The sequence below is a fragment of the Pan paniscus genome, chromosome 14 (assembly GCF_029289425.2).
Source record: "Pan paniscus chromosome 14, NHGRI_mPanPan1-v2.0_pri, whole genome shotgun sequence".
Classification (NCBI taxonomy): domain Eukaryota; kingdom Metazoa; phylum Chordata; class Mammalia; order Primates; family Hominidae; genus Pan; species Pan paniscus.
The window spans coordinates 25,446,963-25,474,888 of record NC_073263.2 but is presented as its reverse complement, the minus strand read 5'-3'; the positions used below and the strand labels follow the sequence as shown (position 1 = coordinate 25,474,888).

General features: G+C 42.0%; 1 protein-coding gene across 4 annotated transcripts in view; it reads right to left on the bottom strand.

The window, feature by feature from the left end:
* The window catches only part of ATP8A2 (ATPase phospholipid transporting 8A2), a 657,192-nt gene that overhangs the window by 150,665 nt on the left and 478,601 nt on the right, over nt 1-27,926 (bottom strand). For all 4 annotated transcript variants that reach the window (XM_034936476.3, XM_055096569.1, XM_008971630.3 and 1 more), the window contains 3 exons: nt 17,068-17,129; nt 16,464-16,520; nt 14,910-15,017 (listed from right to left, as the gene is read on the bottom strand). In XM_034936476.3, the coding sequence (XP_034792367.1) occupies nt 14,910-15,017; nt 16,464-16,520; nt 17,068-17,129 (227 nt within the window). The remainder of the gene's footprint in view (nt 1-14,909; nt 15,018-16,463; nt 16,521-17,067; nt 17,130-27,926) is intronic.

The following is a 27,926-nucleotide window of genomic DNA, read 5'->3' as shown; positions in this document are numbered from 1 at the left end:
GGACAACTCCTAACTCTAGCATAGTGATACTGAAGAATAAAGAGAATTATTTTCCTTTTTAAAAAAAGTTTTTGGGGGAGAAAGTGGCCTAAAATGGCATCTGGTAGGTGGCAATCTGTCACTAAGATGACCTATGTCAGAAGAACTACATAAAAGCTTGAATCAAATTTACTTTCATATTATGTATGAGAATATTACTTCATTAGGTTTATTCCACTAAGTTTGAACCACTGAAAACACTGAGGGGAAAAAACGATTAGTTTTTTTTTTTTTAATAAAAATAAATCCCCAAGTAGACAAGTTTGTTAATTATTTAAAGTTGCTTCTTGATTTTATATTTCCTGTTCGAAACAATTTCAGCAATAATGAGCTATTTTCCAAAATCATGCTCATCTTAGATTTTAAAATCTCACTTAGAATCAATTAGTTTATATTATAGAAAACTATTATAATGCCCCAATGCAATATTTAATTCTATTTGAATAGTGGAAAAATTCTTTCTTTCTTTACATTCCAGACAAAGGCTTTTTCCTTTTTCTTATTAAGGATTCATTTTAAACGATTTAGCATTCAGAAAAAGAGCACAAAATAAAATTCATATGTTGATATTCCCTCCATTTCCTTTTATTTCTAAGAATTACTTTTCCCACATTAATCATAAAAAGGCAAAATTCCGAGTTACTATGTTAAAGGATCTTTTTTCATGGTCAGTCTTACTCTGTTTTGATGCCATACGTAGTAAAGTTTCTCAACAGGCCTGTAATTTCCTGCGGTGAAATTTTTAAAGCTTCTCCTTCCAGGTTTCATGGCTCCACCTGGCCTTCCCCATCACAGTCAGGCTCCTCGTCCTCCCGTTATCAATCACTGTTTCCTCCCTCGCTCTCCTTTCCCCGGTTCTGCTTCTTTACTGCACTCACAGCCACTTTACTCTCTGCTTTTCCTTACTCTTTCCTTTAATTAAGATGCTGTGCTGGGGATAGACTTTCCAAATCCTAAACTTTTTCTTCTCTTGTAATACAGCTTTACTTGCCGCTGAAATCCTATGCCTCAACTGAGCTGGTAGGGCCAGATCCACCCTTCCCTTTCAGCCTCTTCCAAGGCAGTGGGCCTTGGAGCACCCACCCCCTGATCTGCTGAGGAACAACGCCCCAGAGAAGTTCCATTTCTTCCGTGAAATCATCCCAGATTTATTGGAGGCTGGCTGCTATCTATGCGTCACATTTTTCTCAACCAAAACCTGTCTCCAACTACACGCTTATATTTATGACTTTGGAAATGGCAGTCCCTTGAACATCATAATGACAATGCTGCCCAACCATGTGTTGGTTTAGGGTACATAAACTTCTGCTAGTGCCATCTGTGGCCCACTGTCTTCCTCAGTTTTAATCTCTTATCACAAAACTATCGGAGAATGATTAGCATAGTACTTCCTGGAATTAGGTGCTCAAAAATACCCATCTTAATTTCATTTATGCCTCTCCTTTAATATCATCTCCAAAACAAACATTTTCCATGAAGTAATTAAGCGTGACTATTAACTGTTTCCAAACGCCAATATCAATGAATATCATGTCACAGACATCCCCCACGTGGCTAAAACAGTTGGGCTGAAATTTTAAATGGAAGTGTCTGTCATTCTTTGGGTGAAAAAAAAAATATGGTTTGTGGTACTGACTTTTTGCACACACTTCTCTGAAGAAAAATGCTAAATTCATTAATCTATTAATCACTTCTTAGGTACAGATCCTGTGTGTAATTTATACAATTATAATTGTATAAATGCTGAAATATTTGGCATCTGTTTGTGTTAATGCAGCAAACAGATACCAGGCACTAACTGCACAGTGCCAACTACAGACCCCCACAATTGTACACGAGAGGTTGTTCAATGTTATGAATTCTTTCATTTAAATATTTACTGAATACCAAAAAAAGATGGGTACTAGGTACTAAGGATATATTTGAGAATATTCACTTCACTCACAGAGCTTCCAGTTTACAGAGAGAAGCTGATATGAATCAGTAAATCACACAAACGTACATTTTTAACATTGTGATAAGAACGTAAGATTTACTATCTTAGCCATTTTAAGGAAAGTTCAGTATGGTTAACTGAAGTCACACTGTTGTGCAACGGCTCTCTAAAACGTTTTCATCTGGCAAAACTGCAACTCTGTGTCTATTAAACAGCAGCTCTTCATTTCCCCTCCCCCAGCCCCGGCAACTGCCATGGCACTTCCTGTCTCTACGAGTACTCACTGTATACAAGCGGAACCACAGAGTATTTGCCTTTTGTGACTGGCTTATTCACTTTGCATAATGTCCTCAATTCTTAATTAACCATGTTAGAATATTTCACTTTACATAATGTCCTCAACTTTAACCATGTTGTAGAATGGTGACAGGATTTCCTTCTTTTGTGAGGTTGAATAACATCCCATTGTGTGTATATATTGTATTTTGTTCATCCATGTATCTTCTAACGGGCATTTGAATTGTGTGTCTACCTCCTGTTTTGAATAACGCTGTTATAAATATGAGTGTGCAATTATCTTTTTGAGGCCCTGTTTTCAATCTTTTTGGGTATATACCCAGAAGTGGGGTAACCAAATTATATGGTAGTTCTATTTTTAATTTCTTGAGCCACCTCCGTGCTGTTTTCCATATTAGCTGCACCATTTTGCACTCCCATCGACAGGTCACAAGCATTTCGATCTCTCCACATCCTCACCAACTACTTATTTTCTGTTTTCTGTTCTTGTGTTTCTAAGAGTGGCCATCCCAATGGGTGTGAGATGACACCTCATACATTAGTATGTAGAGTTTTAGTTGTGGTGAGTATTATACAACAAGCGAAAGCTAAACTGTGTTAAGAGAACACACAATAGGAGCACGTAGGTCCAGGACGTGAGGAAAGGCTTCCCTTGGGAAGTGATCAAGCATCTGAGATCTAAACATCGTGTAAGCATTAACTTGGTAGGAGGCGGAGACCAGTGCAGTCAGGAAGTGAGAGGAGCAGGCACAAACGCCCTGTAGGAGCTCGCTCCTCACACCAGGAAGTGGGAAGCCACCAGTGTGGATGAGGTGAGGGAGAGCACAAAGGGAGCAGTGGTAGGCCTGGCAGGGCCTCAGGGGCCAGGTAAATGTCCCCAGGCTTTATCCTGAGGGCAACAGGAAGCCAGGGAACAATGACATCAGACTTACATTTGGCAAGATCACTCTGGCTCTGGTAGAGGAATGGGTCCAGGCAGATCAGATGCTAAGAACTAGTCATGAGGCTACTGCAATCGTCCACGCAAGAAATGATGCTGCACAAACTAACTGGATGGGATGAAACTGGGTGGAAACAGATATATTTAAGAGATACTTATGGGGTAACAGCTGGGTGCAGTGGCTCACGCCTGTAATCCCAGCACTTTGGGAGGCCGATGGGGGTGGATCATGAGGTCAGGAGATCAAGACCATCCTGGCTAACACGGTGAAACTAAATATACAAAAAATTAGCCAGGCGTGGTGGTGGGCGCCTGTAGTCCCAGCTACTCGGGAAGCTGAGGCAGGAGAATGGTGTGAACCTGGGAGGCGGAGCTTGCAGTGAGCTGAGATTGAGCCACTGCACTCCAGCCTGGGTGACAGAGCCAGACTCCATCTCAAAAAAAAAAAAAAAAAAAGAGATACTTAGGGGGTAAAAATAACAGAGCCTGGATTCATCATAATAAGAGGGGAGAGGACTGAAACTCAAAAAGGACACAAAGGTGAGAGGTTCCCACAATCTTAGACATTAAATAATAATCTTGCTTAGAAATTGTCACTTACACAATAAAGGAACCATTTAGAAGGAACAGACCTAACCTATTTTCAGTGGCACAGATTCTTTTTGCTCAGCTGGTTGCAGTGTGACATAAATATGACCCAAGTCCTAGGTCGTGACCTCTTCCTTCCAATATTCAGGAGAAAATGATTAGCCAACATTGTGGAAAAATGACTTGAGTCAGATCCACACTTTATAAATCTTGATTTATAAACTCCACTTAAAGCAATTAATAAGCCCATAGATTAAGAGCTCAGTTGTCCCCAAGTTTTATTTTTAGGGAAAGTCTTGTCTAAGAGCCAAAACCCTTTCAATGATGAGTGACTAAAATAGAAGTCAGGCAGTGCACACCCCAAGTGTGTGGGAGGAACCTGGAGGATCTGGGCTGAGGCTGAGTTTCCTACCTCTTGATCTTGCCTGCACTAAATTTAGCTTTGGGGAGTGAATCTGCATTTCCAGATCTGTGTTGGTCAAGAGCTGTGCTGTCCAACACAGCAGCCACTGGCCAGATGCTACTGAGTACTTGAAATATGTCTAGCCTGGCTTAAGATGTGCAGTAGTTACAACACACACACTGGACTTCAGAGATTTAGTACAAAAAAGAAAAAGGAACACAAACTATTTCACTAACAACTTCTTTTTATGTTGGCTACATCTCAAAGTGATAATATTTTGGAAATGTTGAGCTAAATAAAATATATCAATAAAATGAATTTCTTTTTGGTCTTTTAATGGGGCCACTAGAAAATGTAAAATTATACATAAGTCTCCCATTATATTTCTATTGGACAGCACTGCTCAGGACTATTGGACTCTAAGCCAGTTAGAATTGTTGGCTGCCAAGAGAAAGAGGCCTCGCTTAGAAAAGCTCCTATTTCCTTCCCTCTCTATTTCAAACAATTCGCTTCTACCCAACGCTGTCTTCTTTTCCTTGGGTAAAGAAGCTGGGGGAAGGACATACTGAAGTCTACAAAAAGTAGACAAAGTCCCTTCCTACTCCAACTTGGTAGATGCATGGTAGGAAAATGGAACCAACTGTGTTTCTGCTATAGAACGACTATCTAACAGGTCAGAGATGGCTCTAGCTTCAGGCAGAGCTGGATCCAGGGGTGTGCTCAATGCTGATGGCTCTCAGTGCACCCTTCCTCTGTGCTCAATTCATCCTCAGCCAGCCACCTTCTGCAGGGGGTCCTAGCCGCTCCAGGCTGACACCATCCTCCTAGAAGAGACCCAGCAGCAAAAGAGCTCCATCCCCCAATTAGTTTCTGTAAAAAATCCTTGAACTGTCTCTAAGTGATACTCCAGCCTGGGGCACCATGTGCATTCCTGAATCAACTGCCATGGTCAGTGAGGCAGAGGACCCGGCTGACCAGTTTGGGTCACAGATCCAGACCCTAGAGGTGGCAAAGAGGCAGAAGAAGCACCATTTGAATGCGCATTCCAAAAGAGGGCAAGGGGTGAGGGGAATGGACGCAGGGCAGGCGGAAGATGGCAAGATGTCACTGTACCCTGCATGAGAGATGTCTTTGCTCCTGCTGAGCAAAGTGGATAGGGTTTGTCTTCAGAGCACAGTAGAAAGCACTCCGCACATTTAAATATGCCTGTCTTTCAGTTTCCATCCTGCATTGAAATCAGGTTTCAATCACTAAAAAAGTATTGTGAATCGAAGTATACATACAAGCACAGACACAAGCGACCTAGATTTCTCTTTCCTGTCTTTAGCCAAAGGAATGCCAACACTTATGACAGCTGGCTAATCAAAGTTCAGAAAGCATCCAATTTACTCAGTGGATGCTTCAATATGTTACAATGATGATGTAAGCAATAGTCACTGAAAATCTCCCCTACTTTAAGTCTGTTCAGTATTTTGGGCCTCTCAGATGCTGTCCACAATAGCTTTTGCATCATCATTTATATGAAACAGAAACTTCTTGGTACATGCCTAATAGCATGCTATGCTTCTCTTTTCTCTCTTCTCTAACCTACCGTGGTCATGTTTTCTTGCATAACTGGACTTGGTGGCCTTTCTCTGGCACTTTTATACCTTTTAAATAGGATAAACCTGAAGATCCCTGCCATCTCTGGGTGGGGGAACTGTGATGATGATAATCTCCAGTCATCAGACAAGGCCACCTCCCTCTGCAGATGTTGGAGAAGAAAACCCCTGTGCAGACTCTTAATAAGAGTGGCCCACATACACATTTCCACATGTTTCAAGAAAGGAAAAGTTCAGAACCACATCAGACGTACACTGTGACCACTGAGCATAAATATTACAAACAAACAAAATCAGCATGTAATGTGTACTTTAATTTGCTGACAGATACTTTAAAAATTAACATCAGAATGAATGACAAATGCCAACACCACAACAAAACCTCTGAAGAAAAAAAAAAAACCACTCAATCAAAGCCGCGGGGCCTCTAATTAACACACAGCATCCTTGAAATGAGAGGCCAAAAAGAAAATAAACTGCCAAAATGGAGGAAATTTTATACGGGGGAAGGGAGGACAAGGACTAAAAAAATGAGGGCTTTCTATAATGAACGTAAAAAATAAATCCTGTTGTTTGAAACCTGCTTTACTTTAAAAAAGATTGGGCTCGTGGACAGAAGATTGCAGCTCAAACACAAAGTCTGCTTATTCCTTCTAACTCAACATTCATATTTTAAAAATTCTATTGCATTGCGGGGTAAGTCACTTCAGATAAAATTTATTAAAAGCAAAACGTTAAGGAGAATTGAGCAACATTTCTCAAACACCTGGTTCATCATCACTGTAGCTGCTTTCCATAGTCACAAAGTGAGAAGACCCAGCCTGGAGTCCAACCGACTCCAGAAGAATCCCAGCCACTCCACTCCCCGCCTGGTCAAGAGACTGATCCTTTCTCTCTAAGCCTCAGTTTCCTCATGTGGTTGCAGATTACTGAATGAGCCGATGCTTACTTCATTACACATGTAACTGCATATATTAAACATATTTTCATGAATATGTTTTGTCTGATATGTAGTAATTGTGATATGGAAGGGAAGTGCTGGGAAGGGAAGGGAGTGGTCCCTTTAAATGATACAGAATGGGGGAAGGGCATGGTCCCTGGCTAGGGCTCCACCCCCAGGCCTGTGTCCAGGGACCTAGGTGAGGACAGGCATTTTTATTTTCCTGCCCAAATGTTGCATTTCCCAAAACCACCCTGACCTGCCATGCCCCTATCCTGTGCCTATAACAAAATGGAGACCCTAGCCAGCAGACACAGAGGTGGCTGGACATTGAGAGGAACACATCAGCAGAGGAACACTGGGAAGCCGGATGTCTAGAAGAATGCATGGACAGGCACCCGCGCGCCGTCAGGCCACCTATCGCCAGAATGACATAGAGTTTGGCCGGAACAATTGGAGGACAGCCGGGCTGTCAAGTGGCTCAACTCCAGGGAAAAGTCATCTCCCTTCTGGCTCCCCCATCTGCTGAGAGCTACTTCCACTCAATAACACCTTGCACTCATTCTCCAAGCCCACGTGTGATCTGATTCTTCCGGTAAACCAAGGCAAGAACCTGGGATACACAAAGCCCTCTGTCCTTGTGACAAAGTAGAGGGTCTAATTGAGCTGGTTTACACAAGCTGCCTACGGACAGCTAAACTGAAAGAGTACCCTGTAACACATACCCACTGGGGTTCAGGAGCTGTAAACATTCACCCCTAGACACTACCGTGGGGTCAGAACCCCACAGCCTGCCCATATAGATGTATGCTCCCCTAGAGGTTTGAGCAGCGGGGCACTGAAGAAGCGAGCCACTCCCCTCTCACACGCCCTGCCAGGGGGACAAGAGAACTTTTCTCATCTCAATTGTTCAATAAACATTACCTACTGTTACTGACATGTCTTATTTTCCTTAATTTCCCTATTAAATCCTAAGATAGATATTATCTCCTTCATATACCTGAAAAACAAGCTCAGAAATAATGCAAGTATGGATATTACAGACAATAGAATTAGCTTCATAAATGTCTTAGGCATTAGCTTAATTTAGTTCAAATCCTACTTTCACAGTTACAATTTGCACTAAATAGGAAAGAAATCGGATTCGGGTCACTTTAATCCAGGAAGATTCCAGAGAATCCAGAGGCAATTAGGATAATGGGAGTTCTGTCCCCATCACCGCCTGTAGAAAGAATCTGAAACCACTTTAAGGAGCTTCCAACTTTAAAAAAAAAACTTTCTCCTTTGTTTTTAACCAGGAGGAGAAAAACAAAAACAAGTTGGCATTATGTGTAACCATGACAAAAGCCAATTCTGACAGAACTGTTGTCTGATGGATGCCTGAGTTTTCTGATTTTAGAATCCAAATATTTAGAGGCTGTGAGAACTCATTTAGCTAGCACTGCTTAACTGAATGTTTCTGATTTTTCTTTATTACCAATTAAAAGGTTTTTTTTTTTTTTTTTTTGAGACGGAGTCTCGCTGTGTTGCCCAGGCTGGAGTGCAGTGGCGCGATCTCGGCTCACTGCAAGCTCCGCCTCCTGGGTTCACGCCATTCTCCTGCCTCAGCTTCCCAAGTAGCTGGGACTACAGGCGCCCGCCACCATGCCTGGCTAATTTTTTCTATTTTTAGTAGAGACGGGGTTTCACTGTGTTAGCCAGGGTGGTCTCTATCTCCTGAACTTGTGATCCGCCCACCCAGGCCTCCCAAAGTGCTTTTGTTGTTGTTGCTATAGTTTTGTTTTTGGTTCTAGGGATTGCCTCAGAAAGGGACTGGTGTTAGGAGCCTTCTAGGAAGGAAATGCACACGGACGGGGGACCCTGGGATGCAGGCGACAACAGTCACAGGTGCAGCAGAAGCCAGGAAGTCGGTACTGTCTTAACTTCGCTCATTGTGCTTTGCATTCAGATGAGAATGTCATCCAGAAACACAGTGTGTTACTTCTTGCAAATGAGTCTCACTATTCCACAAAATGTACGAGTTGAAAAGCCAGAATGTGAATTGGACTTCAATGAAAAATTGGGCCAATTTCAATACTCAAGAAAACTGTACAAAAAGATGTCACGATGTTATTCCAAACCGAAAGGCGAGTCTCTGCTGATAGGACTTCCTCCTTGACGAGGCTGACCGCTCCTCACCAGCCATGCCACGGGTTTCTAAAATACGATACTTGAGGAAATCTGGACCGAGTCTATTCAATATTGCATTAAAGATTAATTCCAGTAACCTTAAGATATGCTCATTCAGTGTTTTCTGGAATGTTATCTAAAAAACTAATAATTGCAATGCTAAAGTAATTTTTACCAGCTCCTTAAACCAATCTGTAACTTTGAGTATAATAAAACAGTTTAAATATGCTAAAGTCCTAAGCTTTTTTTTTAACAAGCGTTTATTTCCTTGGCTGAGGAAGCTAAGGGAACATCCCAACACCCGCACTTGGGTGAAGAGAGGATTCCTTGGCCGGGGCTACCCACAAGGCCGGGCAGCACACAGGAAATTCTCACTGAGCGCCCCACCTGGGATGGGCTTCGAGGCTGGCTTCATACAGTGTCTCAAGAATCGCATAGAGACTTTTGGAGTCCTTTACTTGTCAAATAAAAAATAACAAAACAATAAAAAAAAGACACTTTTGTTTTTGTTTGTCTTTTTGTCTTCCTAGTCTATCTTTCAGGCTATAGTAGGATTCTGAGGGTGGTTTTCCTCCTGTGGCTGACCCATTCCCAGCACCACAGCAGCACCCACATGGTTCAGATGGGAAAGCCAGCTCTTTCATGGATTTGTTTTAGGAGCAAACTCACTGCTATCCTGGAAGCCCCCAGCAAGTGTCTCCCTGTGTCTCCTTCAGGCTTCCTGACCCGCTCACTGTGGCAGGGGGGATGGGATGAAGCTTTCACCTGGACTTAGGGGTGGAAGTCACAGCACCTCAGTGAATACACACTAGGCACCCTTAGGAAAGGGTGAAGGAGGATGGATGTGGGACAACCAAACATGCCCCACACAGACCTTAACCTGAAAACAAGTCCTCTCCTGACCCTCGGGTGGATTCCTACCGTTAAGCTCCCATTCTCCACAGACATCCTGGAATGGTAGCTGAGCAAAGATGGTCACCTACTTGACATCACCCCAACTTCTCAGCTTACCTCCTAGAGCACATACAACTGGGAAACAAACATCAGTCTTTGCAAATTTCACATGGAACATACCTAGGCCTGCTACAAATCCAGGGGAGACAATTGGAGAAGATGAGGAATTAATCACTGATTCATTGATGACAGAACCATTCCTCCCTCTGTTTACTTACAGTCCACTGGGATTTGCATTGTGTGTACACAGGGTGTACATAAAACTCAAGAGTAAACCCATTCCTGTATTTAGAATGAAAAAAAAAAAAAAAAAGCCTGTCCCAGTCCAGAAACTGGCTGGAGTCAGGAGCTTGTCACTGCAGGCAGAGTTGCAGATTGTATGCTTTGAAGTCAAAAGGTTTTCTCCCCTCTCTTACTAGCAATGAAAAGAACTTTAAAGGAAAAGCAGCAAAAGTTAGTGAGGAGAATTTTTCCATGGTTAACGATTTCATGTCTTGTGGTGTAATTCCCTACTTTGAAAGCTAGCTGCCCTTACAGCGGTCACCGTCACCAGCTGGCGTCCTACATAACCACTTAACGTGAGCAATCACTCAGCTGTATCTTCAGTGTACCATCTTCTCCTGTAACACCCAGCAGGAGCTAAAACATTCTAATAGAGTCATATTTTAGGTGTTTTAAAGCAGTGGTTCTCACACTTTAAAGGGAAGAATCACCTGGAGATTTACTGAAGCTCACATGCTGGGGCTCCACACCCAGAGTTTGCAATTCACTATGTGTGTCTGTGTATATGTGTGTCTGTGTGTGTGTCTCTCTGTGTGTGTGCATTGTGTGTCTCTGTGTGTGTATGTGATTGCCTGCACATATTTTTGGGGGGTGGGGGTTGTCATTTTGACAAGCAACCCAGATGATTTGGATGCAGGTGGTCTTAGACTTTACTCAAAAACATCCCATTTAGAACCTATAAAATGTTCAAATTCTTTGGCTAAAAGAATTTGGAGTTTAAATCACAGCAATATTCTTATTGATGAAGGTTCAAAAACAATTCATCACTCCAGGAAAAAGAAGAGCATCCATGTTTTAGATTTCCCGCAGGTTAGCCTATTATATCTTCATCACAATCCTCTAAAGTAATTAGGTTGGGTGGCATTATTCTGACTTTGCTGATTAGGAGATTAATGCAAGTAAAATGATTTGCCAATGGTTACGTAACTATCATAGCTGGGGCATGAACAGAGCCAGGTCTCTGGACTTTTGAACAGAGGTCAAGTAAGATGGCATTCCCTCCAGCACTACTAAAGTCAGAAGTGCTGGGAAATGCATGAAGAAAACAAAAACACATTTCCTGACCTGGTCTAGGATCAAGTTTCCCTCATCTTTCCAATGCAAAGTTCTACTTCAGCAGGCAACTTTGGGGAAGGTGGTGAGCTAAGGGATTTTGTCACTTTCCATTTTCAAGTATTTGCTTTGGGGACCCATTCTATCTCATGGTTATTCTACTGGGGAAAAGAAAAACACCTGGTCCCCCACGGAAGAAAACATCATCACGTATTTTCCATAGCCGAGGACTGGCATTCCCCAGGATAGACACAACCTAAGTTTTTATTACTATAAATCCAAGCTTCAAAAGAGCAAAACGGAAAAACAGGATGCCCCTTAAAATCCCACAAATGTGGCGTATTTTCAGGAGGGGAAGGATGCAAATGACTTCTTTGATTTCAGAAACTTCCACTGGGACTTCCTGACATGTTGTCTGGCTGGGTTTCACATACCATATCATGAGGAGATTTAGGGATGATAAAGACTCTTTGATAGTGTAGAATAATTCAATTCTATAGCCCTTCCTTTCCTTTGCCCTCAAGGGAAAACCCGTATTCTCCCCCGTGAGAAAAACTCCAAATATAATGGACAAGACAAAGAAATATTTAATCAAATTAGTTTAGGAAACCCCCGGCAGAAACAATGCATCTTTTCAATGGCTGAAGATGTTATGAATAGACAGAATGTTTTGTGTGTCAAATCTCTTTCTGGCTTCTGAGTGAGAAATGCTGTTTGCTATTAGGCACTAGTTTAATTCTAGAACTTCACATAACCAGGTTCACTTGCCAAAAACCTACTGTTTAGTGAACTATAAAAAGTGGTTTATAAAAATCACTAGAAGCATTCTTCAAACAGTCATTTTAAAAAGTGGCCTTTTCCTAGAATACCCTTTACTCCTAAGCAGTTACCAACCTAGACCCCCAGGAATGAACAGGGCGTGGGCATGTTTTTAGTAATTCCCCAAAAGAGCCAATTCCTTTTACTGACTACACCTGAACCCAGTTCCTCTTTTTCATGACAGCATATAAGTCCTCCTGAGCCAGGAGGAAGCCTTTCTGAGACTTCAGGCGAGTGTAAGCCACTATCCACCCAAGCAATCCTTCAAAAGTGTTTAAAAAAATGTTTTGTAATACTTCCCTGCCATTTTTCAAAGAACGAACAAAGCACTGAGTCAAAATACAGAGTGGCAGACTGCAGGTGAAACAGTGTAAAAGTTGGCTGTGACACTAAAGTTACACATTTCCTGGCCCCCTTTACCCACTCAGGAGCCCCCTGCCCTGGAGGAAGGCTAGAGATGATACACAGTTCTTTAGACTCAGACAGCAGAGTACCTACTCGGAAGTCCGGCCACTAGAGAACCACATTAATCCTCTCATGTACTGCTTAATGAAAACCTCGGTTTCACCCAGCTATCATCTATTTCACATCATTATCATCTGCTTCATGGGAACCAACCAATAAAGTGATTAAAATGACATGTTTTAAAGAAAAATAAGCTTTTACAGAAAAATGCAATGTGGTTGAATATGATCACTTCTTTGCTTTCGGATGGTAGAAACAACTCACTAAATTTCTGCTGGAAGAGTCCTTAAATATGTGAATGTCACCATTAATCTGAGCCTTATAACCATACAGACCATCATGCTTATGTGACTGGTACAGTGAAAATGTCGGCACCTTAGTAGCTGCAGGATCAGCCTGATCCTTCTGCAGTTGGAAAGTCGGTATCTAGATGGGAGTGAGAGTTGGCAAGCAGCCTAATTCACGCACATTTGGAGTTACTGAAGTACATGTGGTTCCCTGGCACAGCTCTCTGTCTAGGACTCAGGAGGGGCTTTCAAAGGAATGGGCTTTGTCTGTCAGTCACATGCCAAGCGACCCCGTCCTGTCAGCTGTCACTCTCTAATTTAGAACACTGTCTATGGCCATTGGCTGAGGCCCCATCTATTGTCCATCACCACAAAATTCCCCAAATGAAATATTCATCACAGCAGATCCATCCTGAACCAGAAGGAAGAGAACACAAAGCAGATATTCTAAGCACCAATGCCTTACCAATGGATTGTTGTCTTGTAGTGGATAATTTTCTTGGTTTGCTTTATGTGGGGATCAATCACATTGCTTTAAAATAGAACTGATTTATTTAAACACAAAATATCTTTGTTGGAAAATGCTCATTTTGCTACACAACAATCTTCTGGGTTCACAGAACGCCCTCTAATTTCCTCTACTGTCTGGATTTGGAAAAAAACTGAAAAGCATGTTATATGTTTCTCCTCTTTCCTCACAGAAAGCAAAGATGCACTAGAGGACATGCAAGCCCACTCCTATAGGACAGGTCCGTCCTGCTCAGCACCCACACTCAGTGGAGGTCTCAGACGACCTGGGCTATTAGCGGACAGAGCTACCAGGTGAAATGGCAAGTAATGCTACCCTGGGCTATCTCACGAGAAACAGCTGCTAGACATGGTCCAGACTTGGATAGACCCAGGAGGTTTTGTTCATTTCTACAGAGTAAGTAAGGCAGAGATAGCAGCCAGGTGTGCCATGAACAGGCCTGGCCCTAAAGTATGTATCCTGGGGCAGGAACACCAATGAAAGCCTGACCCACAGTTCCCATCCCACCCTGGGTTCTGTGCCCCTGCACAAGCATCCTGCAAATGTGGGCAGGAACATCGGTGCAAACATCATCTACTCTGTGCACACCCTTGCAAACAGCTGCCCCTTTGGCCCAGTGTGCACACTGGCCTGGATATGGAGAGAGGACCAGGCAGGCCTGGGCAGGAGGCTTTTGGCTGTTTGGGAAGGAAACAAGGGGTCCTGGGAGCCCAGAGAATAGATTACAAGTGGGAAGATGGACTCTGTGCATCATAGCTTTTCACTCCGTGCCGAGGAACACATCCAGCCACAGAAGGCCAGAGTAGAGGTCCTTAAAGTGCAGGGCCCAGCAGCCTCTTGGGGTTTAAGGGCAGTGCTGGATGTGGGCAACCCCAGGGTGGGGTCTGTGGGGTGGGCTTGGAGACCTGGGCCTGCACAGCTTCCTTGGTAAACTGAGGAGGTGTGTACCAGAGGACTGTCAGCTCATTCCTCTCCACACCCGATACTGTGGGATTCTAGGATACAGTTTGTCACTGTTGATGGCTCAATCTTATGCACTGGACAAAGATAATATGAAGGAAAAAATAAAAAACATTCAAATGAGCGTAAAGGTCTTTAATCTCAGCGTCTCTAATTCAAAGAGATGAACAATGAGAGATTCTGGTTTATCAATGATCTGGTTCATAGAGCTGTTAGATTCATCTGTCACAGGTGACCCAGCAGAGTATAACAACAAACCAGAGTACAACATCAAAACTGCAATCGACCTAATCAATGGATTAGGAACCATTCAAAATAGCTCCAGTTTTCCAACTGTACATATTGGTACTGCGTGTAATTAACACATAATTTATTATGGAAATGTGGGCATGCCAATAAGCCAGAGGATTTAAGTTGACAGTTTTCATAATACTTGAAACTTCAAATGCCTTTTCTGTGGACTGGATGACCTCTTCCAGGTGCTTTGGTTTGGTTTATCTCCTGATAGATTCTGATGGAAGCAGGTAGGACCAGCCTCTCCTGAAGCTCATCGTGGTTGTAAGACACACAGTGCCTGCTCACCCGCCCATGGAGAAACATTGCTGTCACAAGACACAGAAGACACACTCCCAATCAGGAGTACTTACCTGTCCTCTCATATCTGGAGCAATGGGAATGGTGGGCCAGATGGTCGAGTAGATGCCAAAAAACACCAGCCAGGTCAGCATGCTTCCCCAGACAGCCAGATGACTGAACTGCAGAGGGAAATAGACACTCAGACAGGCTTCTCGACCAGCCTGACAGATTCACCCCAACTCTACTTGCTGCAGAATCCTTGCATCCAAGCTACCTTTCCTTATGGAAAGACTTTGATGACTCACCAGTTAATGGGAAGTTCAATCTTTCTAATTCCCGTGTCTCAGAATTTTTAACAATGAATTCAAGTAATGAATGGCCCCAAAGTACCCTGAAGATGAAGGTGCTTTTGCTGTCACAGGTGACCTTACTCTAAGATTTCTCCCATAGTAACAGCGGGCCCCTCTCAGTTCATAGCAAGTGTTTGCTCCAACCTGCGGCAGTATACAACAAGGACTCATTAATCTGGTAACAGAGTGGCTGAACAGACAAAATAAATAAGATGTTTTTATTTATCATTTCAAGACTTTGATTGTTCCATTCCTTTAGCCAAGAGTTTTTTTTATTTTTAAATCTGAAATGGATATTGCCTCTTAACAATGCCCATTTAAGCATCTACTGAGTTGTTCATTTTTTCTTCTTTGTCCTCTTAATGTGATGATCCTTGACTTCTTTCTCTCTTCACACCCCACAATCTAATCCATGTGCAAGCTCTGTTAGCTTTTAGAAAGATAAAATGAATCCAGACTCCGACCACTTCTCACTACCTCCTCCTCTAACATCGTAAGCGAAGTCATCATCACCTCTGACCCGGATTAATTGCCACTGTCTCTTAGGGGATTCCCTGATTCCTCACTGACCTTCCACCCCATCCCCATTTTTCTTAGCAGAGCATTTAAACAGCAGTCAGGTCATGACACTATGAGAGACACACATGAAGCTTTAGTTATAATCTTTAAATGCTGGAAATAACCAAAATGTCTAAAATAAGAGAGTGATGAAGTAAACGGTGGGACATCTGTAAAACGTAATACTCTTTAATCAAGAACAATAACTTTGTTGACTTGTATTTTAAGTCACAGAAAATGTGCCTAATATATATTTAAATTAAAAGGGATTACAAAGTCCTATGTTTTATAATGCATCATCTTATTAAAAAATACACACACATGCAGACACAGAACGAAGTCTGGAAGGTTCCACAGGAAAGCATTAACAGTGACTGTCTCTTGGTGGTAAAATTATGGACATTAAATGTTTTTTGTCCTTCTATATTTTCCATATATGTGTGTGTATAATATGGTTTTTGTTTTTACAATGAGCAAATACATTTGAAGTGAGATGACTGTTAATAGCTTAGAGCTGTATTATGTGCCAAGCAAATGAATCACCAAGAGACTTTGGATTGCAAATTTACCCTGATCAAGATCAAACCACAATTTTTACACAGAAAATCTGAAAGAAGATAGCCAGATATTGCTTATGGTTTCCCCAAGGCTTAAAAAGAAATCCTAGCATGAAAAATATCTATACTGAACAGAGAAACAATTCTAGAGAAAACTTACTTTAGTCCAAGCTGTGGTCTCCAAACCAGCTTTCAGACAAACAGTAACAACAACATACTGTGAAAATAAAAGACAGTTTGGAAACACATTATTCTCAATGAGTTATTTTCACTTTCTGTGAGAAATCCCATTTCTCCACTCCAGAACTAGCTTCCCCAAGGCAGCTCCGGTTTGAAAGTACGAGCCATGTCAGTAGCTAATTCTCTAAGGGTTATTTTCAGGGGACATACAGGCAGATTCACTTCCAGAAGAGCTTTCATTCTAGTAACAGTCTTTCTCATAAATAATAGTTTTGCCCTTTTCTTAGCTTGGGAGATACCACCTTCCTGAGTGTTGTTTTCCTTTGCAGGTATGTGTAAAATGGTCATTTGAAGAATGGGGAAATCTGTTAACCACCTGCCCAGAAACCTTGACTCGGCATAACCTTCAGAAACGATGATGTAAGCATTTCACAATCATTCTGAACTTTGAAGGATATATAAAATACATTTTGAAGATTTGAAATAAATAATAATAATGAGGAAGGCCCTTTTTAAGGGTTTAGAGAAGTACAAGCCACACATAAGCTGTTTAAGAATGGCTTAATAAACAGAGATAAACTTACTGTGTAAACAATATTTCCAACAAATAAATAGTCGGTAGCATGACCACTTGTCAACACAGTATCTGAAAAACAAAGAAGTTACTATTAACATCCAAGGAGCTGAGCATGGCCACCTATTTAACTCAGAGCATTAAACAGGGAACTTTAGGAACATCAATCAACTCACAGAGTATTTCAAAATCCCATCCTGTGACTCTAATGCTTACTTCTCTTTCTAATGATGAACTTTTTCATCTTATATTCTCTCCAAATGAAGCAAATAAAGTCAAGCTTCCAACCAACCAACCAACCAAACGCTTGATCTGCACTGAAATTTACATTTTTGTAAACATTAAAATTTATCTTTGTCCAGTTTGTTTTAAAAAAAGGAATAAGAACATACTCATCTATGTTTATTAAGTGCCATCAATGTTGGGGCTTTTTCCAGGTGTTCTTTATGATTCATCTTTACATTTTGCTAAATTGGAATTACGGACCAATAAAAAGATAACTACATGCATATTAAATCAATTCATAATGACTGAACTTGGAAAGAATTTTGGGGGTATTTATTACTCATGTTCTCATTTGCAACTGTATGAGCTTCCGGAGTCTATCACCTGGGGGAACACAAGCACTCCAATGACGGAAGTTTAGAAAATACAAGAAGGATTTTAAGCCTCAGTTTTCCTATATTTTCCTTTTTTTTTTTCTTTTCAAGGATGGCTATGACAATGTCTATAACAACCACTAAGGCAGAATGCTAATAGAGTTGTTTCATCATCTCCGCTACACCTGCACAGAGAAGTCTGTTTTTTATCCTGAGTGGTCAGAGCCTATTTTAATATCAGGCTTAGTTTCCTTGGATGACACTGCCAACCTTCCTTTATTCTTATTTCTTTCAACTTCTTCCAAGTTTTGTTTTAGACTTTGGGGTATATGTGCAGGTTTGTTACAAAGGTATACTGTGTGATGCTGAGGTCTGGAGTACAAATGACTCCGACACCCAGGTAGTAAGCATAGTACCCAACGGGTAGTGTTTTTTTTGTTTTTTGTTTTTGTTTTTCTTTTTGTTTTTTTTGAGACAGAGTCTCGGTCTGTCGCCCAGGCTGGAATGCAGTGGCACAGTCTCGGGTCACTGCAACCTCCGCCTCCTGGATTCAAGCAATTCTCTGCCTCAGCCTCCCAAGTAGCTGGGATTACAGGTGCCCGCCACCATGCCTCGCTAATTTTTGTATTTTTAGTAGAGACAGGGTTTTACCATCTTAACCAGGCTGGTCTCGAACTCCTGACCTCATGATCCACCCGCCTCAGCCTCCCAAAGTGCTGGGATTACAGGCGTGAGCCACCGTGCCTGGCATCCCAATGGGTAGTTTTTCAAGCCTTTCCTCTCTCCCTCTCTTGTCAAGTTCTCCGGCATCTATTGTTCTCTTCTTTATGTTCATGTGTACTCAATGTTGAGTTCTGACTTATAAGAGACAACATGTGGCATTTGGTTTTATTCTTTTTTTATACTCAGTTCTGGTCTGTGGCCCGCAGGCTGGGTAGATAAGGATGCTTGTGTTCAAATTTCCAACCAGTAGCTGCTATACATACATATCTGGGCTCGCAGATTTCCCCAATGCTTGTTGAACAATCCCACTCTTATTAGAGAATCAATATCTATTTATTTTCCCAGAACAGCATAATGATGGAGTCATAAGTGGAATTGCGGAAGCATGGGTCTCTGAATCCAGCCCCTGGGCACACACAGTCTCCTGATTCCAGCCAGGTAAATCTGTGGATAAGGGAAGATGAACCAGGAAAGCAACATCACGGGCTGCACTAAACGGAGGCCCTGCTGCTGGGTAAAGTAAGAGTTATATCAGGAGAACGGGGCGAGACATGGCCACTGACTTAAAAAGGAACGGTCTCAAAGCTCAGGGGAGAGGGGACAAGGACAGACTGGAGCTTAGGCATGACTTCATTAAAAGGGAAGGAAGGGAGCAAGTTAAAAAAGTAAAAGAAAGGCTGAATTAATCCCAAGAAGGCCACATGCTGATGTATTAGCAAATAGTTACTCAAAACTGTAGGAGTTCACTTTTCAGGAACTGGCCTTAAGACTGTTTTACTAACAGGTGCAACACTTTTAAATGCCTGCCTCAATGAAGAAATACTTCAGTTTAGTATGGAGACCATCTCTTTGATTCTAACATAGATTATAGCCTTGAAATGAATAAGATTCTTCTTTTATGTACTCAACAAATATTTACTTACAGCCTATTTTATGCCAGGCACTATTATGAAAACTGGGAAGAGAAGGTCCCTGTTTTTATACAGCTTGCGGTCTAGTGAGGAGACAGGACATAAAACCTTAAACAGATACACGATAAAATGTCAGGTGTAATAAGTGCTATGAAGAAATACATTAGCTGCTGGGTACGGTGGCTCACACCTGTAATCCCAGCACTTTGGAAGGCCGAGGCGGGTGGATCACCTGAGTTCAGGAGTTCAAGACCAGCCTGGCCAACGTGGTGAAACCCTGTCTCTACTAAAAAAACAAAAATTAACTGGGCATGGTGGCACCTGCCTGAATTGCCAGCTACTCAGGAGGCTGAGGCAGGAGAATCACTTGAACCTGGGAGGTGAAGGTTGCAGTGAGTGATCATGCCACTGCACTCCAGCCTGGGCAACAGAGCGAGACTGCCTCAAAAAAAAGAAAAGAAAAGAAAAGAAAAGAAACATATTAGCCAAGTGTGGTGGTGCTCGCCTGTGGTCCCAGCTACTTGGGAGGCTTGCGGTGGGAGGATTGCTTGAGCTCCGGAGTTTGAGGCTGCAGTGAGCCATGACTGCAACAGTGCACTCCAGCCTGGGTGACAGTGTAAGACCCTGTCTTAATAAAAAATAAGAATAAAACACAGGAGCTATAAGGTAAAGTAATAGCATTGCTATTTTAGATAGGGAGCTCTGGAACAATCTTTCTGAGGAGGTGACATTCGAGCAGATCTGAATGGTACGAGGGAGAGAGTTAAATGGGGATCTACAGGGTGAGTGTTCCAGACAGAGGAGAGAAACTGCAGAGTCTGAATGCAGACAGCATTTGATGAGCTCAAGGATCATTACGAAGACCAGTGGGGCTGCAGGCACTGGGAGAAGGAAAAGGAGAATGCAGACAGTCAGAGGGGCAGACAAATGTGGACCACAGCAAAGAGCTTGGATTTCTTTGTTAACTGTAATAGGTAACCACTGGAAGATTCAGAGCTGGGAATGAAATGGAATAAGTTACATTCTTAAAGGAATAGTCCAGCTTTTATGGGAGAACGGACCATAGATAACCATAAATGGGATAATAATAAATGCAAAGCCAGCTTAGAAATGATTGTAGCAGTCTATCTAAGAGGATGATACTAGTCGTGTTATAACTGTGCAGCCCAATATGGTAATCACCAGCTGCATTTAGTTGTTTACATTTAAATTAATTAAAATAAAATACAATACAAACTTCATTCCTACCTGGGGCTGGGGAGGAAGGGGAGAAGGATGAGTTAGTTATTGCTTAATGAGCACAGAGTTTCAGTTTGGGGTGATGAAAATTTTTGGAAAAGCATAGTGGTGACGGTTGCATAACATTCTGTAATTAATGTCTCTGAATTGTATGCTTAAAATGTTAAAATGGAAAAGATGATGTTTTCAACATAATAAAAAATTTTAAAAATGGATCATAGAAACAAAACTATAAAATCATTTTTAATTGATGTAAATTTAAGGGGTGCAAGTGCAATTTTGTTACATGAATATATGGGAGTGAAGTCTAGGCTTTTAGTGTCTCCATCACCTGAACAATGTGCATTGTATCTATTAAAGAATTTCTCAACACCCTTTCCCTTCCCACCCTCTCACCCTTCTGAGTCTCCAGTGGCTATCATGCCACACTCCATATCCATGTGTACACGTTACTTAGCTACCACTTATAAGTGAGACCATGCAGTATTTGACTTTTTGTTTCTCAGTTGTAAAACTATAAAACTCTTATGATAAAACATAGCGATGAATCTTTATGACCTCGGATCTGGCAATGGTTTCTTAGATATGGCACCAAAAGCACAGTGAGGAAAGAAAAATGTAGATGAACTGGACTTCTTCAAAGTTAGAAACTCTTGTGCTTCAAAGGACAACACTAGGAAAGTAAAAAGACAACCTGAAAAATGGAAAAAAGTACTTGCAAATTATGTGTCTGAAACCTGTATCCAAAATGCACAAAGAGCTCTTACAACTCAACAGTAAAAAGGCCACCCAAAAAATTTAAAAATAGGCAAAGGATCTGAATAGACAGTTTTGCAAAGAAGATATCAAAATGGCCAGTAAGTGCATGAAGAACAGCACAACATCATTAGCCATCAAAGAAATATAAAATCAAAACCGCAATGAGATACCACTTAACACCCACCGGGGTGCCTACAGAAAAACAGACAATAACAAGATGTGGAGAAATTAGATCTTTCATACACTGCTGGTGGGAAAGTAAAACGGTGCAAACCCTGGAAAACTGTGAGGCAGTTCCTCAGAGCGTTATGTACAGTTACCATGTGACCTAGCCATTGTACTCCTAGGTACATATCCAAGAGAAATGAAAACATATGAATGAAACCCACAAAGCCTTGTACTTAAAAGCTATAGCACCATTATTATAATTATTCATAATAGCTTAAAATAATGAATAGCATTATTCATTATTCACAATAGCCTATTTATAACCCAAATGTCCATCCACTGTGAAATGGTAAAATGTGGTATATCAATATGATAGAACACCATTATTAGGCAATAAAAAGGAATGAAGTACTGATACATGCTACAACATGGATGAACCTTGAAAACCTTATGCTAAGTGAAGAAGCCAGACACTAAAGGCCACATATTCCATCTCTATGGAATGTCCAGAAATGTGCACATCTACAGAGACAGACAGTAGATCAGTGGTTTCCAGGTACCGGAGGTGCTTGGGAGAAATGGGGAGTGACTCTTTTTTTTTTTTTTCGAGATGGAGTCTCACTCTGTCACCCAGGCTGGAGTGCAATGGCTTGATCTCTGCTCACTGCAATCTCTGCCTCCTGGGTTCAAGCGATTCTCTTGCTTCAGCCTCCCAAGTAGCTGGGATTACAGGCATGCACCACCACACCCAGCTGATTTTTGTATTTTTAGTAGAGATGGGGTTTCACCATGTTGGTCAGGCTGGTCTCGAACTCCTGACCTCAGGTGATCCACCTGCCTTAGCCTCCCAAAGTGCTGGGATTACAGGCATGAGCCACCGTGCCCGGCCAGGAGTGATTCTTAATGAATATAGGGTTTCTTTTGGGGGTGATAAAAATGTTCTATAATGTATTGTGATGATGGCTGTACAACTCTGTGAATATGTTAAAAACCATAGAATTGCATACTTTCAATGAATTAGGTGGTATATGAGTTATAGCTCAATAAAGCTGCTATAAAAACTTCAGTTCCTCGGTCATTTTAAATTCACAATAGCCACATGCGGCTAATGGTGACTGTATTGGGCAGTACAGATACAGAACATTTCCATCCTCACAGAAAGTGCTATTGAACAATGCAGGCCCAGAGTGGCTTGGACAGAAGCCACTTGGAAATATTTTGAAGGTGGAAATGACAGCATTTGGCCAGGCACAGTGGCCCACACCTGCAATCCCACCACTTAGGAGGCTGAGGCAGGAGGACTGCTTGAGCCCAGGAGTTTGAGACCAGCCTGGGTAACCCTATCTCTACGAACAAATTTTTTTAAAACTAGCCAGGTATGCTGGTGCATGCCTGTAGTTCCAGCTATGTGGGAGAATTCCTTAAGCCCAGGAAGTTGAAGCTGCAGTGAGCTATGATCACACCACTGCACTCCAGCCTGGGTGACAGAGCAAGACCCTGTCTCTTATAAAAACAAACAAACAAAATTTTCTTATGATTTGGATGTAGGGTAGAAAAGAATGTGAGGAATCAAGAAAGTTTTTGGCTGGAGTATGTAGGTAAACAGCAGTGTTTGGGATGGAGAAGACTGGTTCTGGTCATATGAATACAGGAAGACATACGAAAACTTGGTACCAAGTGATTCATATTTTAAGTTCACGAGAGGAAGAACAGACAGCAATGAAATATGACCATATTACAAAACAAAGAAAACATGAGGTGGAGAGAAGGGAACTAGGGTTAGTGGAGACAGTCCCAGTAATGAGAGTTACAAAACCCAATAACAGCCCTGCTCTCTGTTCCAGCTCTGCCATTATTTCATTTTTTAAAAGTTTAGGTTTTGAGTCTCAATTCTCCACCCATAAAATGGAGATTTTTATATCAGATGCAAATGATGACAACTGAGTTATCTCTAAGGCTCCTATCAGATAGGGAACTCTAAAAGGCTAAGGCCTATATTCTTAGCTGCTAAATCAGCCCCATGGATTTAACAGCAGAAACTTGAGTCTCAGATCTTCTCCCTCCTCAACATAGCTTAGGATGTCTTTCTTCATCTCCATCTCAACCCACCTGCTCATGAATCCATCTGAATTGAGAAGAGCAATGATCTATGTGCTTGAAGTCCCACCTACATTAGCCCTAAGGGGCCCTAGAGAAAACTCTGATCAGACAAAAGGGTTAGTAGGCATGGGAGACTAAGCTGAAAATCAAAATTTGTAGCTATGGTTTGACAACTTTTTGAATTTTCTTCTAATACCAATATTTCCAATCTGGTTGAGTCAGGGACTAAAACATACAAAGTATTTGTTTAATAGGGAGGACATAGAACACGTTTCATATTTTATGGATATACACACAATAAACAAAATTTTTAGACATTATAAGAAATTATATATATATATATATTTTTAGATAGAGTCTTGCTCTGTCACCAGGCTGGAGTGCAGTGGCACGATCTCAGCTCACTGCAGCCTCCACCTTCTGGGTTCAAGCAATTCTTCCTCAGCCTCCCGAGTAGCTGGGACTAAAGGTGTGCATCACTATACCCGGTTAATTTTTGAGGTATTTTTAGTAGAGGCGGGGTTTCACCATATTGGCCAGGCTGGTCTTGAACTCCTGACCTCAAGTGATCCACCTGTCTCAGCCCCCCAAAGTGCTGGAATTACAGCCACCGCACCTGACCAAGAAATTCTATGTTTAAAAAATATCTTATATAAGCACTTTACTATATGACAGGCACAGTTCTAAGCACTTTACACATATTAGCTCCTTTAATACTTTAGCAACTACATGAAATAGTATAATTATGTGCATATTTCACATGAGGAACTTGGTGCAGCAAAGAGAAGTCAAATATGTTCAAGGTCACATGGTTAGTAAGAAACTGTAATTTTTTTTTTTTTTCTGAGACTGAGTTTCTCTCTTGTTGCCCAGGCTGGAGTGCAATAGCATGATCTTGGCTCACTGCAACCTCCGCCTCCCAGGTACAAGCGATTCTCCTGTCTCAGCCTTTACCATGTTATTCAGGCTGGCCGCGAACTCCTGACCTCAGGTGATCCACCTGCCTCAGCCTCCCAAAGTGCTGGGATTACAGGCACGCACCACTGCACCTGGCCAAGAAACTATAAATTTTGTAAATGAGAGTTTGTACTAATTAACTGAGTTAGAAAAATGGACTCCTAAGAATGACAGGAGATAATTTCAAAGAAAAAAATAATTAGACTAAGAAGTACTCATTTGAAATACTGACACCTAATGGAAAGGAAATATCCAGGAGAGAACTGCGGTTGACAGAAAATTAGACTCATATGACAGAAATTTTATACCACATAAGGAAGCACAGAAAGTGAACAACTTCGGGAGTGCCAGGAACGCCTGGAAATCTGACCTTTTATTCTGAGTTGGTGTGGACATTTCATTAGCCCAGAGTTTATTAAATGTGGCACTACGGACATTTTGGGCCAGATAATTCTTTGTCTGGGGGCTGACCTGTGCATCGCAGACTGCTTGGTAGCATCTCTGGCTTCCACCTGCTAGATGCCAGTAGCACCCATCCTAGTTGTGACAACCAAATATAACTGCAGACATTGCCAAATGTCCCCTGGGAGGCAAAAATCAATCCTGGTTGAGAACCACTGCCTCAGAGGGAAGAAAAAGGAGGAGGTGGAGTAAATACAGAGAACATACACTGAAGACAGAATGTCTAACAGAGAGAATTCTCATCTCTCCCGTCAGACTGAGGAGGAGACATTGGGGTCGGATACAGTCCTCTACGCAATCAGGAGAGAGAACCAATATGAAGAAGCCAGGCATGGTGGTGTGTGCCTGTTATCCCAGCTACTCAGGAAACTGAGGCAGGACGGTTGCTTGAGCCCAAGAGTTTGAGGTTACGATCGTGCCACTGCACTCCAGCCTGGGTGACAGAGTGAGACCTTGTCTCTAAAAAAGAAAAAACATTTTTAAAAGAAAATAAAATAAATAGCATGAGGCATTCGCACAGAGCAACGCAATTCATGAAGCTGGATGGCCTTTACATGAGACAAACTCTTGGATCATTCAGGACTGAATGTTAACCTATGAAGAGAACACCTGCATGGAGGGGAACCCTTAAGACTATGTACCAGAGGCTGGCAATTTGGCAGAACAGCAGAAACAGAGAAATCTAAAGGATGTTTTCTAAATGTAGCTTCTAAAGTTTGACAATGCATTAATTTTTTTTTTTTTTTTTTTTGAGACAGAGTCACACTCTGTCACCCAGGCTGGAGTGCAGTGGCGCGATCTCAGCTTGCTGCAAACTCTGCCTCCTGGGTTCAAGCGATTCTCCTGCCTCAGCCTCCCGGGTAGCGGGATTACAGGTGCCCACCACCATGCCTGGCTAACTTTTGTATTTTTAGCAGAGACGGGGGTTTCACCAAGTTGGCCAGGCTGGTCTTGAAGTCTTGACCTCAGGTGGTCTGCCCGCCTTGGCCTCCCAAAGTGCTGGGATTACAGGTGTGAGCCACGGCATCCGGCCGACAATGCATTAATTTCTAACTTGTCATGACAGTGAATGCTACTGGCATTCAATAAAATGTTAACACACAAGGTAATTTGAGCATTAAACTTTAATGAAGATGGGCTAAGCCTAATATTTCAGTTCCTTGTTTTGGAGAGGTAACTCAGCATTGCATTTTAGTTTTCAGCCTAGGAAAGAGTACTTCCTTCCCTAGGCAAAGCTAACACCATCTGGAAATAGTTTATTCCCCTGGAGGAGAAACTCCCAAACCAAGGTGAGATTCTGGGACTTGCCAAGAGCCTCTGAAAAGATAGCATCCTTCAAACAAGTCACAGTCATCACCCTGCACACCCTGTAGGGAAACCCTGGGGACTAGATGGTTCTGTTTCAACTGTTTTAGAGGCAAACACCTGTGGGTGTCGTTTCTTGTTAAAACCTGCCAATAAGCTACTCCTGGAGAAAAGAAGTCCTAAGAAAGTGTTTGTCATGCAGGTGTTTCCAAGCTACAGCTTGCTGTTAATGCAGGCTGGAAAAGCCCAATTCGATTGTCCAGTTTATTCCTAAAGCAAGTTGCTGACAAAATATTCCTTCCCACTGAGTGAAATCTTAACAGCTCTGTTACAATTCTACCACTCTGAGAGTCTTTCCTGTTTTCATTTTCGTCAGATATTTAAAATCTCAAGTGAATTTTTTCAAAGGGGGCAAAACCCCAAACCGGGAATAGTTGGGTTCCCCAAGCCAGCCTTTGGAACAGTATTTATCCACCGTCTGTGCAAACCATGGTAAGAGCATAATTTCAGAGAAAGTAGTATGGGGGGCAGAGATGGATATTTGGGGTGGGGGTCAGTTGAGAGGGGGAAGAACATTTCAGGCAAAAAGAAAACCAGCCTGTATTGGGCGCGGAGGTGGAAAGGTGAGCTGATGAGGTGGGGGTGGGGCTACAGCGGTGAGGTCAGCAGGGGTCAAATGTATAGGCTCCAAAAAAGTCTCTATAAATAAAGAAATCCATCCAAAGTGCATATGGAGAGATGTGATCTCACCAAACCTGTGTTCTCCAAGAGCCAAGCTCTTCCTCGCAGACACCCATCACTGGTACACAAAGGCCTAAAGGGCAAGGAGAAAGCTAAGAAGGCTTCGCCTCCCCATCGCATCAGTGGGGCTGGCATTTACTGGAACTAGACTGAGATCAGTTTGCCTTTTGCAAATTCAGGATCAGGTCCACCATTGGTGAGGGCTGAGATGAGAGAGGAGGGCATTACCCATCTCAGAAATCCAGAGAACAATTTCTACAGGGTAAACAACAACAACAACAGAAAAGGTAACACAAGTTCTCCATGTGCTTGGTTTGATAAAATACTAAGTCACATTTAGAATGATCTGTGATTGCATGTGATACAAACCTAATATAATGATGATGCTTATGGCATGCATGAAAAGTGTCATAAAATGAGAGAGACAGAAACACAGTCCCAGATGCTATCTTAGAGACAATTCAGTGTTATGTGTGGCTCCAGGATCCCCTGACCCAAGGCAGCAGGTGAGCCTGTTCTTCCAGACTCCTATCAGTCATGAAATCTGGTTGGGGTTCAGGAACAGACATAACTAACATAGGATTAGCCAAATTAGGTCTGGAAACATAGTCACTAAACCAGCCTACTGTGAACATCTAGGACAAAACCACATGAGCTCTCCAACATTAGTAGTAACAGCCCGAAAATGTTGTCTGCAAAAATCTCTTTGAAAATATTTGTGGGAAAAGCCACAATTTATAAGAAAAGCATGTCTCATTTTCTAAAGAGACAAAATGATCAAGGAACTTATTTCAGAATATTCCAAAGAGCTAGGTTGATGCCATTTTATAAAGATGCCATTTCAATTAAATGCTCATTAAAAACATTACATCATCATCCAGCTAAACCACAAAATGTATTCAGAA